Raw genomic sequence first — 15363 nt, forward strand, 5'->3', positions numbered from 1 at the left:
ACCGGTAATGCTGTGGGTCCGTTTTTTTTATAAAAAAAAAAAAAAAACTAATATGAAACTTTTTTTTATTAGAGTAATCAGAAAGATTTCTTTGGAGCAGTATCTCAATCTGAAACATGTTAGCGAGTAGGAATGGGACGACTCCAGTTGATGCATTTCCAAACATCAGCATAGCCCCCATTCAAGCTTCTGCTCCAGTTTTGCTCCTTCTCTAAATTGAGCCTAGGCGGAAGTTAAACTGAAGGAACTCATTGCTTTCCTTCATCCACCTGCGACACAGCCAATCAGCTTTGAACCACACCTCCACGAAAGCCAATCGGCATCAAAAGTTCATCTTAAAAGGCCTCAGATCCACAACTTGCCTGCTCCTGTGCGTAGGCGGCAGATGACACCGTTTCAAGCCACATTCATCCCCTCCTCCTCCATTGTAGCTAAAGCTTCATCAGTGTCATTTCTCCCAGATTCTTACTGCGTTTCATGTCTCATCTCAACCGGTTCGGCAGAGGACAGCCATGTTGAACCTGGTTTTTCTTCCCAACGGGTTTTTCCTCTCCACTGTCGCTTCATGCTTGCTCATCATGGACAGGTTCTCTCAACCTGTGTTATCCAAACTGGACTTCTAATTGTCTTTTCTCTTCTTGTGAGTTTTTCAGATTGAATTGTCTTTAGTAGGCAGGGTAATGCTCCTCTATGGGGTATTCAACACATGGCATTGCACAAGGTGTTAGATTAGATGTATGAAAAGTGTTATAAAATGGGATTCTTTGTATTAGCTTTATTATAACATTGTATTTTGATTTTCTTTAAAAAAAAAAAATACATTTAGCCTTTTCCTGTGATGGAAAGAGTGTTTTGTACTTTTTTCAGCTTGGGGTGAAAAAGTCAGCATCTAACCAACTGATCATCACATGCAAAGAAGAAACTATGCTTTTTCTCTCTTTATGAAATAAATTTAAAAAAATCATAAATGTGGAATTGAAATGGAAATGTAATTAGCTTAAGTTTGTGGTCTAAATGTTGAATTTGCTTTACTAGCTGATTCTATCTTTAGTTGCTTTGATTTTCCTTCCATTATGTTGTTTAATTCATGTAAAGCACTTTGAATCATCATTGTACTGAATTGGCTTCTATTACATTTCTGCACTGCAAGTGGAATAACTTTTTTATTTATGCGTATTGCTACAATGTACACTATTTTTATATGGTCTGTAGTATTATATTTAATGGCATCTTGCTTTAACTCTTTGTACTCTATATAAGCTACTGGAACCAGAATTTCCCTGAAGGAGTAATCCTAAGGGATAAATAAAGTTGAGTCTAAATTAATAAATTTCAATGCCTGATTCCTGTAAAGCATCGCCCATAAATCTATTAAAAGAACTTAAGAAAAACAAATTTCTGATCAATTGATAATGTTGCATTTGCATGTTGGATCTAAGCCTGATCTGACTTTTCTTCTTATGTTCATTGTAACCGTCACCTGCTGCATTATGCTGCTACCAGCCAAGACAGCAATGATAGAGAAACTCCTCAAATAATATCATGGAATCAGATTAAAAACAAAAAATCAAATAAAAAAAAAGACAGAAAGATATATTCATGTAATCACTCATTGATAACATGTGACATTTTTATTTCTTCTTATTCCACCATCGTAACACTCCACCAGAGGGTGTATTTTAAACACAAATATAATTTTGTAAACACAAAATGCAAACCATCAACATTTCCTTGGAGGTACTCATCATATTACAGAAATAGATCATTCTTTAATAGTAAGCAGAGTGAGGATGCAGAGGCATGAATAAATCACCCCACATATGCAAATATGTCAGATAAGCTCAGTTGCTGTGGTAACATTTGTTTTTTTTATATATTCACATTATACCCTTTTCCTGGCAGTGAGAAATATGAGGAAGAGAAAACATTTAGCTGTCGAACATGTCATTTTTAGATCCAATCAGTTGCTTATTGTTAAATAAAGCCCAAAAAATTATGCTCTTCTTTGCTTCCAATTGATCCAGTACAGTTAAAAATGATTCTTGCTCAATCCAATAACACAAGAACTTAATAAATGAGGCGGACGTTAATCTTAGGTTTTCTGTGACACTTTAGCTGCCATCCCATTTTCATCACAATGAAATGTTGGTACCAGCAGCTGTAAACAGATATAAATAAGGATGTCAGAATGTTCCAGTGTTCAAGACAGAAAAAAGAAAACAAAAGACACAGAAAGGAAAAAAAAAACAAAAGACAAGGAGCTATAATGACCTAGAAAAAGAACAAAACAAGGACCAAAGAAGGAAAAGAAACACATGTGACTATTGGTGAGGAAATTTTGGAGACATGACGGCTCAGGGAGAGATTTCTTTAACAGATTCAGAGCAGCAAACATTTTTCTTTCTGTGTGGAAACGTCCCTTTGCTTACTGCTACAAGTAGCCTCCAGTTTGTCTGAGTGAACCTCAGCAGGTATAAGCATTGACCCAGGGAATCTACCAGCTCCCCTATTACCCTCCCCAGCCTCATATCCCCCCCATGTTGGTCTCATGATGGTTTGGTCCAGCAGTCTCACAGCAGCAGCCTTTATGTTCGGACCTGGAACTTGCCAGCCTTGGTCATATACTTGATGCCTTTGAACGGTTTATACTTTTCACCGTACATGTCCAGCCGGTTCACCTTCAGCCCTGTTCAGGGACACAAATGGTAAATGGTAAATGGCATGTACTTATATAGCGCCTTTATTCAAGTCAGGAGACTTGACCAAAGCGCTTTACACTACAATCATTCACCCACTCACACGCACACTCACACACTGATGGTGGCAAGCTACATTGTAACCACAGCTGCCCTGGGGCTCACTGACAGAAGCGGGGCTGCCGTACACTGGCGCCACCGGGCCTTCTGACCACCATCAGTAGACCATGCAGGTGAAGTGTCTTGCCCAAGGACACAACGACAGTGAAAAACAGAGTCAGGGCTTGAACCGTCAACCCTTCGATTGCAGGGCAAACTCCTACATCCAACGCCACTGTCGCCCCATGAAACACAGTTAAAGGCTGCAGCATCCGGATGAGCATCAGATAACAGAAAGTTAAACTAGATATGCCTCTAAAACGATAATCACAGATGTAAAGAACTGATAAACCTAAAGCCCAGATTAGCATATTTTTTACTGCTTCCTACAGAACTAACAACAGCCCTTTGGGGAGTGTTGGCCTAGTCTTCAACAGAGGGTCACGAAAGTTTTGGTTAATTAGACTTTTTTTTTTTTTATATATATATTCCTCCCTGCATTTTTTTTCCACTAATTGAAATGTCTTTAAATCCACATTAACATGAATTAAACAAACTGTAGTAAACAGATAATTGGAGGCAGATGATGTCCTTTAGTCATCAATGTGACACACAGGAGCTCTTTCAAGCTGGGCACCATTTCATTCACAACACCTGTCCCATCAACCAGGAATCAGAATTAGAAATACTTTAATAATCCCAGGGAGAATTACTTTCATTACATTACTCCATATGTAATAGAGTAACTATAGGACCAGTTGGATGTAACATAATTTAATACAATATATATAATTAGGGGGTCCCCGCTCCATCTTGCCATCAGTTTGGGGGTTCTTGGCCTGGAAAACATTGAAGACCCCTGATCTAGTGGGTTAGAGCAGTGCGCTTGTTCTCTGAGAAGGTTGCAAGTAGCCGGTTCAATCCCCCACAGCCGGCACCCCTCCCTGGGCGCTGCACAGTGGAAGCCCACTGCTACCCAAAGGGGACGGGCTAAATGCACAAAGTTAATTTCTCCATTGTGAGATTAATAAAATTCAATTTATTTATTTTTTTTATGACGATTAAAAATCCTTAAATCAATCTTCACCTAAGAATAAATTCACATGGCCTATTTTAGGGAAATCCAAACTTTATTTTAAATATTGAACAAAAGAATATAGTGAGAGCAATTTTAGTTTTTAATAATAATCACTTACAGTGAGAGAAAAAAAAGTATTTAATCAACAACTCTTTGTGCAAGATCTACTTGGAAACATGAGAGGTCTGGAATTTTCATCATAGGAAAAGTTCAACTATGAGAAACAAAAGAACAACATTAAAACATTATAGGATAAAAAAATACTTCTAAATGATGGTGGGAAACACATATTTGTCTTTCCTTCACAGATCTATAACTCTTTCCTTTTCTGAATTAATTGCAGCTGTTTGAACTTGAACAGCCTCAAACAGTCAGACTCTAAACTCGACCATGGCTAAGACCAAAGCGCTGCTGGAGGACACCAGGGAGAAAAACTGTAGACCTGCATCAGAGGAAGAGAGATTCTACAACAGGCAGCAGGCTGGGGTGAATAAATCAACTATGGGAAAAACCCACTGAAAATCTCCCTCAATCTGGAGCCCAAAGCAAGATCTCATCCCACGGGTCAAAATGATCATGAAAGCAGTGAACAGAAATCTAAGGACTACACATTGGGACCTGATGAAAGACATACAGAGAGCTGGAACCAAAGGACCACACTACAACTAAAGGGACTCCAATCCTGCAGGGCCAGGCGTGGCCCCCTGCTGAGGAAAGAACCAGCCATCAGAAGTTTGTTTAGTTTTGGCAAAAACTAAACCCATCAGAATGCTGAGATTCAGTTTTATCCCTGTAATGCCAAATGTATCATATTTGATACATACGGTTTCTGAAATGTTTTGGGTCTGACACCTTTTGCATAATTTAACGGTAAAAACTTTGATCAAAATGCTATTGTACACAATCAGATATACCTGATAACAGGGCAGAAGACTACACAAAAAATAATCTTGACTTATCGCATAGTAATAAATTATTAATATCAAAAATGTATTTCTGTTTTTTCTTTTTACATATTTAGTTAAAAGGCAAAATAAGGACTTTAAACCAAAAAAAAGTTATTTTCTGTTTTGTTTTATTCTTGGATCGGGCTTTAAAGGAAACCTTTTTCAGAGTGTTAAGGCATAATGAACTCTGAAGTATTAATGGTTATGAAATTATTTTCTCTGTTTGGAAGCCTAAGTAAAATTGATTGAAAAAAAAAAAGAAAAAATGAGCATAAAGGTTTTTCTATATCTTTGTCCTGATGGCTGTCATATTTACAACACCTTCTATCCACACTATAGTAACACAGTTTCACTTCAATTAACTCTCAGTTTTTACTGTGACTTTAAAACCTTCTAACAATCTGTCTGCATGATTTGATCGCATTATCTGAGATTTTATGATGACGTGTTATAAACTGGCACCAAATAAATAACGGAATAAATAATATAACTGAAGCCAATTTTGTATTATATGGCTGAGTGTGTATCTGGCACCCTCTAGTGGACACAGAACAAATGTCTATAAAAGAAATAAACTCAGGTGGTTGTCAGCTGAGGAACTGCTGATAGCTGTTTTAATGCCACTAGAGAGGAAAGTGAGGTCCTGAATGAACAATTGGAGATCTTAGATCAGGGAGATGGGAATCTGAACGTGTTCTCCTACAGCTGTTAACATACACAACCACTGATTAAACAAACAAACCATTTCCTTCAACGGATCATTGAAGTATTTTTGTAGTGAAGTGAAATAAAGGATCTCACAGACGGAGATTAGGCTGCAGCTGCTGGGTGTGGGGGGGATACCTGAGATGGCCATCTGTTGGATCTTGAACTGGATATTAATGGTGGGGTTCTCATCAGGTTTTGAAGCTCCAGCTTGCAGGTTCATGGTTCCTTTCAGACTGGGAAGCTTCTGGGGGTTGATCTTTCCAACATCCCACGTCAGCAGCTTCCATTCACAAAAAGATTAGATAAAAAACATGAAGAACGTGTGACAATTAAATGAAAACAGCAGCATAAATTATTTAATATGGAGTGAGGGCGCTCAGAAAAACTAAAAACACAAACTGGAACAATTCCTCAGTACCTTTGTGACGGGGTCAAAAGTGTACGTTCCCTGGGAAGGGTTGAGGTTGGCGTTGAGGACCCCTCGAGGGAGCTGGCTGCTGACTAGGACCGACTCCACAGCTTTCCCCATGGTCTGCTTGGGGCCCAGCGTCAAGTCGAAGCGACCCTGCGAGCTCCCCTCCCGAAACGTAATGTTGTGTTTGACGTAAACAGGGATGGCGACCAGGCTGTGGGAGAAACAGGGTTAATACGTGAATGAGTAACTTTTATTTAATGCTCTTAGAAATAATCTTAATGCCATCCCATGACTTATATATATATATACACCGCAAAATCCTTCACCATCTTCACCATGGACAGGCTGCAGCCATGTCCCGAGTTCCCCGTTTTCCGACCACTTTGTTTCAAATTTGCATTTTCCCCATTCTCTAGCCTTTTTCTCCGCCTCAAGCTTCTTTTCCGAAGCATTTTAATGCCACGATTATCAAATTTAATGAATTTTAATGCCAATTAAGGCCTTAATTTAAAAAATAATAATTTAATGACTTTTAATGACCCGCAGAAACCCTGAGAAAGGTAGTAAATATATGGACAGGATCTAGTTTGAATGTTTAGAGCAAAATCCACAAAGGTCACACTGATAAAAACTAAGCCAATTAGTTAGAAATTAATATTCTAATGAGATTATATGAGATAGTCCAAAGCAATACAGTGGATACTTAAAGAGGAAGAAGAGTTGCATTTACTCTGGAACCCCTGACTAAAAACCTGATTAAACAAAAAAAATTTTAAAAAGAACTGTGAAACATGCTGCATCTTGCTAGGGGCTTGTTTTTTTTTAAGTTGATTGAGAGACGGATGGATTGAAACTAGGGCTGCAACAAACGATTATTTTGCAAATCATTTAATCTGTCGATTATTTTTTTCGAATAATAATTGGATAACCAAAGGTTCTTTAAATATTTTTATACAAACTTAATCCAGGTAAAAATAAAACTTTTCCACTTGAGCAGTTCTTGATGTATTGACTGAAGAATCTTTTAATAAAATTTAATATATGATATAAATCCTTCTCTAAGTGAGTTGTTCTGTCTGTCAAAGGCATGTTTTAGAGTCTCTATACTCCAGTTAACGATTAATCAGTTACTAAATTAGTTGCTGATTATTACAATAATTGATTATTTTTTTCAGACCTAATTGAAAGCAAGGCCAAACAAGACAAAAATAAAAAGAAACTATTAGAGGCAGAAAAAGACCAGACTGGTGCAGAGGCTCAAAGTCAGTCAATAAAACTCTGGCAGGACATCAGAATCACTGCTCACAGCCGCTCTCCTTTCCTTCTCATCGATTATGAAGAACTTTGTATCGATCGATCACTAGAGATCCCCGTACAAGGCACTGAAGTTTTTGGTTTAAAGCGACTAGATGTCAAAAAGTTCAAATCCTAAACATCCTTTACTGAAGACCCTGTAAAGCTTTCTGAATGCCAACTTTATCAACACTGACTTCTGGGAGCTGACGTGGTAGGAGAGAAGCCGGAAGTTTCCATCCGGGGGGATGAAGGAAAGGATCCGCTCAGCTTCCCAACGCTTAAACCGAACACATGGGTGAAAACTGACATCATCCAACAGCCGTGGATTCTGAGGAGAAGACAAGAGGGATGATGGGTCACGTTTAAGTGAGTCAGGAAACCTTTTTGCTCCTTATTTCCACAGACAGACAGTTAAAACCAACCATAAAGGAGAGCGTGAGGTCAGGCATGCCCGTCAGTTTGACGCAGGCGTCAATAACTCCCTGAATCTCTGCTGTGATGGTGGAACCTGTTGATAGATTAATCCTCAGTGCTTCTGAATCCAAAATGGGCATAAAGCTGCTTCACCTGCAAAGCTTTACCCGACTTATCAATGATGGCGTCGATCTCCTCCACCACATCAAAATAGGCTTCGTTGTTGGTGTATTTGACCCCGGTGCGTCGCCATGGCACCACTGACAGCTGGCCAGTGGGGAGCTGCTCTCCAACATTGGTGCTCCCTGGAAAACAACACATTAACGCATGAATGAAGCAGAACAGATAAGGTAGGTTTAAAACCCTCATATATGTAGATAGAACTGCTTCAGAAATTATTTTAGGAGCTTATTATGTCTCTATAATGTAAATAGACGAAAAAGAAGAGGCAAGTTTATTTATTATAAAGTACATTTCAGCAGCAGGACAACAGAAAATGGCAAAAATTAGAAAAACATCAGAGCAAAACAAAAACAAAAGTAGTTTGGAGCAGCAGGTAAGGAGTCAAATAATTAAAAAACATGAATAGCAAGAGAATAAAAACGACTGATTCACAAAGATCATTTTAAAAGACAGCTGCTTTTTGTGTCTCTGCTTCTGTCTCCTTGAACCCCAGTCGGCCTCAGCAGATGGCCGCTCACACTGAGCCTGGTTGTGCTGGAGGTTTCTTCCTGTTAAAAGGGAGTTTTTCCTCTCCACTCTCGCTTCAAGCATGCTTAGTGTGAGGGATTGCATTCGAGACAATGAGTCGATGCAATCAACTGGTTATCCTTAGATAGAAAACTTTGTATCAATTTGACTGTATGATCTGGTGAACTGGAAAGTGCATTGAGATGACATGTGTTGTGAATTGGTGCCATATAAATAAACTGAATTGAATTGATATAATTAAAATGATCGATAATAAAATGAAAGAACTTTGGACTACAAAATTAAGGAAATATTGCTTAAACACCAGTGTCAAAGGCCACTCTAAAAATATATACTTTTATCTTGAGTTAATGAATCTTTAGGATTTAGTGCTTTTCTGGAAGTTTGCTTCACATTATCAGAGCAGAAAAACTAAAGCTGCTTTGTTTCAGTGTTTGGTTCTGGTTCTGCAGAACAGACCTAAAAGTACATAGTCACACTATTCTCTCATATCTATACTCCACTAAGTTACTCTGGATGCATACAATGTCCTTATAACCAATAACTGTGTCCTGTTGGTGTAATATTTGTAATTTCTCTGTTGTGGCCATTTATGCTAAATTCTTTTAATTTGTCATTCCTACCCACTTAGTTTTCTTCTTTTGGTAGGTAGAATATATTTAAGTTAATTTAGAACCAACATTTTTAATTCATTTGTTATATTTGGAATTGTTTAGGTTACTTGGTTAATTGTTACAGCCTCCTATTAATTGAGATAATTAAGAACACACCGGGTGCTGGTGGATTGTTTGGTAAATGTCTGGTGGGGACAGGAGGTTTTGTAAAACGATTTTTTTGACTACTTTTTTAGAGCTTCAAACATTAATTCAACTTTATTTTTTGTTTCTACTGAGTTGCAAGAAATTTTTAGTTATTATTTTTTTCTTTCTTCTTCTTTTACAACAAATAAGTCAAGTGGGAAGTGCGTACAAAGCCAAAACCCACCTGTTACCACCCACGGCCTTTGTTGGAAATACAGGTATTTTTTGCTCAGTTTGGTAGTAAAAATAGATCTTCTGTGTATATTTACTATTTAAAACATTATTATGTGACCAGTATCTGTGCACATTGAGTCAACAATGCAAAGAAATGGAGAAGACACCCAGCGTAGTAGAGGAAAAATAAGGAAAGCGTAAAAAAGCGCAAGATGTTTGATTCAAAGAGAGATAAAACTTGATTTGAGCAGCAAAAACAGTCTGACTGTTGAAGTTCTGTATTCTGGTGTCACTGTTAATTTTAATAGTGCTACTGGTGTTAGCAGTGCTGTAAAACACTATTCTCAGTGCTGCTGTTTTTTCTCGAGGCATAACAGTGCGGTCAGCACGGTCTGGACCTATTTAGATTAACGCATTGACTTGTTTTTCAAGGTCTTACTGAGATATTAGTCCTTTAACCTGGATATGTTCTTTTAGTGACAAAAGACTGACTTTGTTACTGGCTTTATGTAGCTCTGAAGATACAGGTGTAAATCCATCACTACACCCAGGGCTAGAGCCTGACAGGTGGTTTCTTGCTGTATGAGCTAAAGTCATGTGCTAACTTTGAATTGTTGACGTATAGCTGTGTGTCATCTGCATTTCGGTAACGTTATCTTGGTGTTTGTTGGTGTTTATCATACCTAAATTAAAGGGAGCATGAAGATATATAGCACAAAGGGACCCAAGATGGATCCTTAGGACACGACATGTGAGCTCTAATGTAAAGTTACCTTCTGCAAGAAAAAGTAGCAAATATCTGAAGAAAGCTGTGAGACACTCAGCTACAGGCAAAGAGTTCAGATGAGTTTTCTGATGTTTAAAGATGTATGCTGAGATAACTTGCTCCTGCTCTATCATGTACTCTGAAAACATACTCAGAAGTTAGTACAGTTTGGGGATAAGATTGTATCCATAACCAATTAAGCCATTAGAAAACAAGAGTCAGCATCTTTAGCTGTTTAACTTCAATAATAATGGTTTTATTAGTCTCTAACATTATTATTAATAGTGCGGTTTAGCAGAGATTCATTTAGACCCTGCTACATTAAGGTCTCATAACAGCATTCAGATTGAGCTCTGGACTTTGACTAGGCCGTCATAAAACCTTGATTCTTCTCCTTTTTCCAACTATTCTTCTTTAGAAGTGCTGCTCTGTTTGAGGTCACTGTCTTGTGGTGTAACCCAGGTTTGATCAAGCCTAGAAAAGTTTGTCTTACACGGGGAAATTGATGGTTCATCCAACAAATGCAACCTTTGCAGCAGCGAAACCGGGTGATTGGGTTTGGTTTTCTCAAACGATGCTCTTATTGTGACCAAACATCTCTACTTTGGTCTCATCTCTCTACCGGACGGGTTAGAACCTGCAGCATCTCTCCAAACCAACATCTTGATGCTTTGATGAATTATTAGTATTTTTCTAACTTTACTATCATAAAATATAGAATGATGGACTTTATTTCTATTTTAGAAGAGTCATTAAAACTCTAAATGCATCTCTAAGGTCATTGCTGATTTATTTCTTTCAGACCCAGAAAGCTTTTACGATATTATTTTTAAAGCAGAGTTTAATCTTGCTGATGATCAATTAATCTGGGCGGTTTAAGTCATTTTCCACTCTAACTCTATTGGAATATTGCCATACGATCCTGGATTTTTTATTCCAGGTCGTTCGGCAAACATGAAACCTATTTTCCTTTGTTTTCCTACAATGTACAGTGTATAAAGAATGGCTGAAGAACCTGTGATGGTGTTGACCATTGTGCGGAGGATGGTGGGAGGCTTAATAAGCTCTTTGAGGATGTTGGACTCCGTGGCCAGGGGGAAGCCATTGTCCAGCATCTCCTCCAGCAGCTCGTAGACCACCACCACGTTGTCCTTAATGGCCGCCTCGGTACAAACTCCAAAATAATCCTGGCAACGAGGAAAGAGATGCTAATGATAAGCCAGGTGCTTCAAGGGAGCTAAAGTAATCAGAAAAAGACCAATCGGGCCTCTGACCTGGAAAGTGTCAACGACTCTGTGAAGAAACTCGATGACAAAGAGCGGCGGCACCTCGCTCTGGATGACGGCCACAAAGTAGATGCGGTGTCTGAGTACGCTGATCAGGTAATGATGCGGCGTCGGGATGACCGGTGGAACGTTCTCCGGCTCGGTGGCGCGCTCCTGGGCCTCAAAGAAGTAATCACACACGGAGCGGCTGACCACACTTTTCCAGTGCTTCTCCAGGAAAATGTCGCCGGAGGCGTTGATCAGGAACAAACTGTGGATCATCTTGACTGGAGGGATAGTGGAAAAATAAAACGAAAAAAAATCAAAGCTCAGAGGAACAAGAATCAAACTAATCAGCTGGCATCAGTGAATAACGGGGAAAAAAGAGACTTCTGACAGATTTCCTCATAGATCTAAAGTCTTTCTGTAGCATTTCAGTAAAAAAAAAGACCTCCCCCCTTATGTGTTTGACTTTAAAGGAATAGTACACCCAAAACATGATTAGCCTTCATTTTCTACTCACCCCCATGCTGAACAACACTCTGGAGTACTTTTTTGATATCTCAAATGCATCTGGAGATCTGGGAGGCTTCTTGCTGTCTGCTGACATTCAAATAATGGAGGTCTATGGCGCCCGAGGCAGAAAGGTCCATAAAAGTCCACAAAAAACGTGTCAATATTCCTCCATACTGCTCGTCCAATGTATTCCAAGTGTCCTGAGTGGGTAGCGTCCATAATTTACTCAAAACGAAGTCATTTAGAATGTTTTTAGAGCATAAACAGTAGTGTACAGGATTTCCTAAAAGCGCGTTCACGAGTCTACGGAAACCGCGGCAGACCAAACCAGACGAAAGTGCGCATTCAGCGTCTGCTCTGCCGATAATGCAAGCGTAGAAGAAGAAATGTGCTGTTTACCTGTGCAAAGAAAGAAACAACGAAAGAAAAATGTCTGAGGACTTCAGTGTTGAGGAAGAGCATGAGTTCTTTGCCGAGCTGAATGCGCACTTTCATCTGGTTTGGTCTGCCGCGGTTTCCGTAGACTCGTGAACGCGCTTTTAGGAAATCCTATACACTACTGTTTATGCTCTAAAAACATTCTAAATGACTTCGTTTCGAGTAAATTCTGGACGCTACCCACTCAGGACACTTGGAATACATTGGACGAGCAGTATGGAGGAATATTGACACGTTTTTTGTGGACTTTTATGGACCTTTCTGCCTCGGGCACCATTGACCTCCATTATTTGAATGTCAGCAGACAGCAAGAAGCCTCCCAGATCTCCAGATGCATTTGAGATATCAAAAAAGTACTCCAGAGTGTTGTTCAGCATGGGGGTGAGTAGAAAATGAAGGCTAATCATGTTTTGGGTGTACTATTCCTTCAAAACTTGCTGCAGATGATGCTGAACAAAATGTTTCATATCCTAGGTGTCTCCATCTGGTTGATTCCTTTATTCAAAGTTACATTCTGCTCTCTAACCATTAAACATTTTAACAAACTAAAACTCTCACCTGTCAAAGTTTCCCAAACATTTAATAATGGGTTCTTTTCTCCGTTTCTTTTCAACGGTGTTGCATTAAACTATAGCGACAGTATCGGCTGCTCTGCAGACCCACAAAGGGAACAACTGCTGGGATCAGGCCTATAATAGCTCGTTCTGCTCTAGTGGAGAAGGGGGGTGATGAAGCATCAAAAATGGCCTTGATTGTGAGAAATATCTGCCAGGATCCCAGACATGAACTGTAAATATAATACAATAGATCACATTAAGCTACATCACAAGAGTCTTGACCTAATGAAAATGAATGATGGTAATATTAAACTTTTTCAGTAATTTACGAGAGTTAAATTTAAGAGTTAAATTGCATAAAAAACTTGTACATGTTGTATTAAGAATGAAAAGATGAGAATAAAGCATCTTCTGCTAAGATCTCAGGCGATGCATCAGTCAGAGAAAGATCAGTTGTTTTTACAGGATTTAGTTGTTCTTAGGATCACCTAATAAAATAAAAAAAGCTGCAGCCATGGCTGTGAATAAATGGACACAGTAATTTCGTTCAGTTGGTTATTTTCCTGTTTTTCCCTTCAGCCCATTCATTCAATCAGATGTACAAGGAACAACGTGCAAATTCCCAGATGAGCATTTTGATCCATTTCAGGATTGCTGTGATCCTAATAATCAGCTTATAAATATTTAATTGTTTGGATGCTGCTGTACAGAAAACATATTAGCAATTTGGGGGTAATTTAAATTAAATTATAGTATATAAAAAAAAAAAATCACTAATCATCATCCTCAGAAGAACTCTGATGAGTTTCCCTGCGTGATGCCACCAGAGGGATGTGTATTAAAACTTGTAGGTACAGGTACTAGTAGGTACAGAGTATCCATTATTTAAAATAAATGTACAGATTTAAAATAAAACTGATAATGTCAACAAACACCAGGCCATTTTGTTCTATGGGTGATGAACTTTTTCATCATTCTGCTTTATTTCATCTCTATTCTCCCACTCTGCAGAATTAATTATTTCATTCTCTAACGTTATGCTCTCTCTGCTTTATCTCATAGTAGCTTCGCCTCGGCTCAGGTTATCCTGCGCTATCTCTAGTTATGCTGCTATAGGCTTAGACTGCTGGAGGACATAGGGACCCCTTTTCATCATTCTATCTCTATTTTCCAATTCTATAGGTTTTGTTAGTTCAATCACTAATGTTATGCTCTTTCTGCTTTTTCTCATAGTAGCTTCATTCATTTCAATTCTGTTTATTTATATAGTGCCAATTCACAACGTTTCATCTCAAGGCACTTTACAGTTCTCCAGTTCTTCATCTGGTCGGTTCCTGTATGGCTGTGACACCATCCTGGAGAGAAACATCAGCTGTGCTCCTGCCATCAACACCTTTGTTTACAGATGTTGGAGATCGGTCTGTTTTTCAGTGTGGTCCTGTTTCTCTGGCTGTGACTGGCTAGATGTGGTCTCTTCATCCTCTGACATGGGAGCTGGCTCGGAGCTCATCTGCCTGGCTGTGTGTTTCCTGAATTAGGCCGCCTTTCACAGTTGCTTTTTCTATCTCTGCTTCTTTCTCCTTGAACCCCAGATGGCCTCGGCAGATGGCCGCTCACACTGAGCCTGGTTCTGCTGGAGGTTTTTCTCCTGTTAAAAGGGGGTTTTTCCTCTCCACTGTTGCAACAAGCATGCAAACTGGTAGAAAACTAGATAGAACATTTTTAATCAGTTTGACTGTATGATCTGGTTGAATTGTAAAACCTATATAAACAAACTGAGCCATAAGGGCATGTTTATGTATTTTACAGCTCTGGTTTGTGTCTTTAACAATTGTCAAATCAAACTATGCCTCATGATGAAGCATGAATGAAGATTAAAACTGTAAGGCTGCAAATTCCAACTTAAACTCTGATCTGTGAACGAATATAAAAGGAGCCTTTTTTAATTGTTGGGAGAAAAGCCGTTCTCTCCTCACATGACATACTTCCAGTTGGGGAACTTGACACCGGATTATTCATTAAACATGTGACAAAAGCTATCCGGTTCGAGGCGGATATACCGGCTGTCAGAGACAAACGAATAAGATTTACATCAATTATCTTAAAGGAAAATAGTCTGCAGCGAGCGAGGAGCTCCGTGTGGCTGTCAGGAGAAGAAAGTGAAGGCCTCCATCCGCACACATCAGGATGCTCCATCCGTCCCTCCTCCTGCCTCATGACACAGGAGAAGCTCCTGGACGCGTCCAAATAACCACCTTAGACAGACAAAAACTACCAGCCGAAACACTCACTAGTTGGTACTGACTTACCGAGGCGGCGTTTTCTTCCCTAAAACAGAAGCCCTTTGCTTTTTTTTTTTTTTTTTTTTTCCAAATGAAAGCTTAAACCAGTCGAGGCTCCTTCCCGTTAGGAGGAGCAGCGCTCACTACACCCATAGGATGGAAGCTTGGAGCGAGCCAATCACAGGCTAGACACGACATAAA

General features: G+C 39.2%; 1 protein-coding gene across 1 annotated transcript; it reads right to left on the reverse strand.

The window, feature by feature from the left end:
* Positions 1–1596: 1596 nt before the first annotated feature.
* On the reverse strand, positions 1597–15327 carry ap3m2 (adaptor related protein complex 3 subunit mu 2). The gene is made up of 9 exons (XM_038297066.1): positions 15190–15327; positions 11379–11656; positions 11120–11291; positions 7821–7958; positions 7662–7747; positions 7434–7567; positions 5947–6154; positions 5664–5808; positions 1597–2686 (listed from the first exon to the last, which is right to left on the reverse strand). The coding sequence occupies exons 2-9, from the start codon at positions 11649–11651 to the stop codon at positions 2586–2588; spliced, it is 1257 nt and encodes a 418-aa protein (XP_038152994.1). The 5' UTR covers positions 11652–11656; positions 15190–15327; the 3' UTR covers positions 1597–2585.
* Between the last annotated feature and the right edge of the window lie 36 nt (positions 15328–15363).

This window comes from Cyprinodon tularosa, unplaced genomic scaffold (genome assembly GCF_016077235.1).
Source record: "Cyprinodon tularosa strain WSP-4 unplaced genomic scaffold, ASM1607723v1 ctg380, whole genome shotgun sequence".
Taxonomy (NCBI): domain Eukaryota; kingdom Metazoa; phylum Chordata; class Actinopteri; order Cyprinodontiformes; family Cyprinodontidae; genus Cyprinodon; species Cyprinodon tularosa.

Coding starts and splice junctions, on each gene's coding strand:
- ap3m2 (XM_038297066.1), bottom strand. CDS start 11,651: ATGATCCACAGTTTGTTCCTGATCAACGCCTCCGGCGACATTTTCCTG. Junction 7,959..11,119: donor AATGGTCAACACCATCACAG/GTTCTTCAGCCA, acceptor GTTGTTTTCCAG/GGAGCACCAATGTTGGAGAG. Junction 2,687..5,663: donor CCAACAGATGGCCATCTCAG/GTATCCCCCCCA, acceptor GTCCCTGAACAG/GGCTGAAGGTGAACCGGCTG.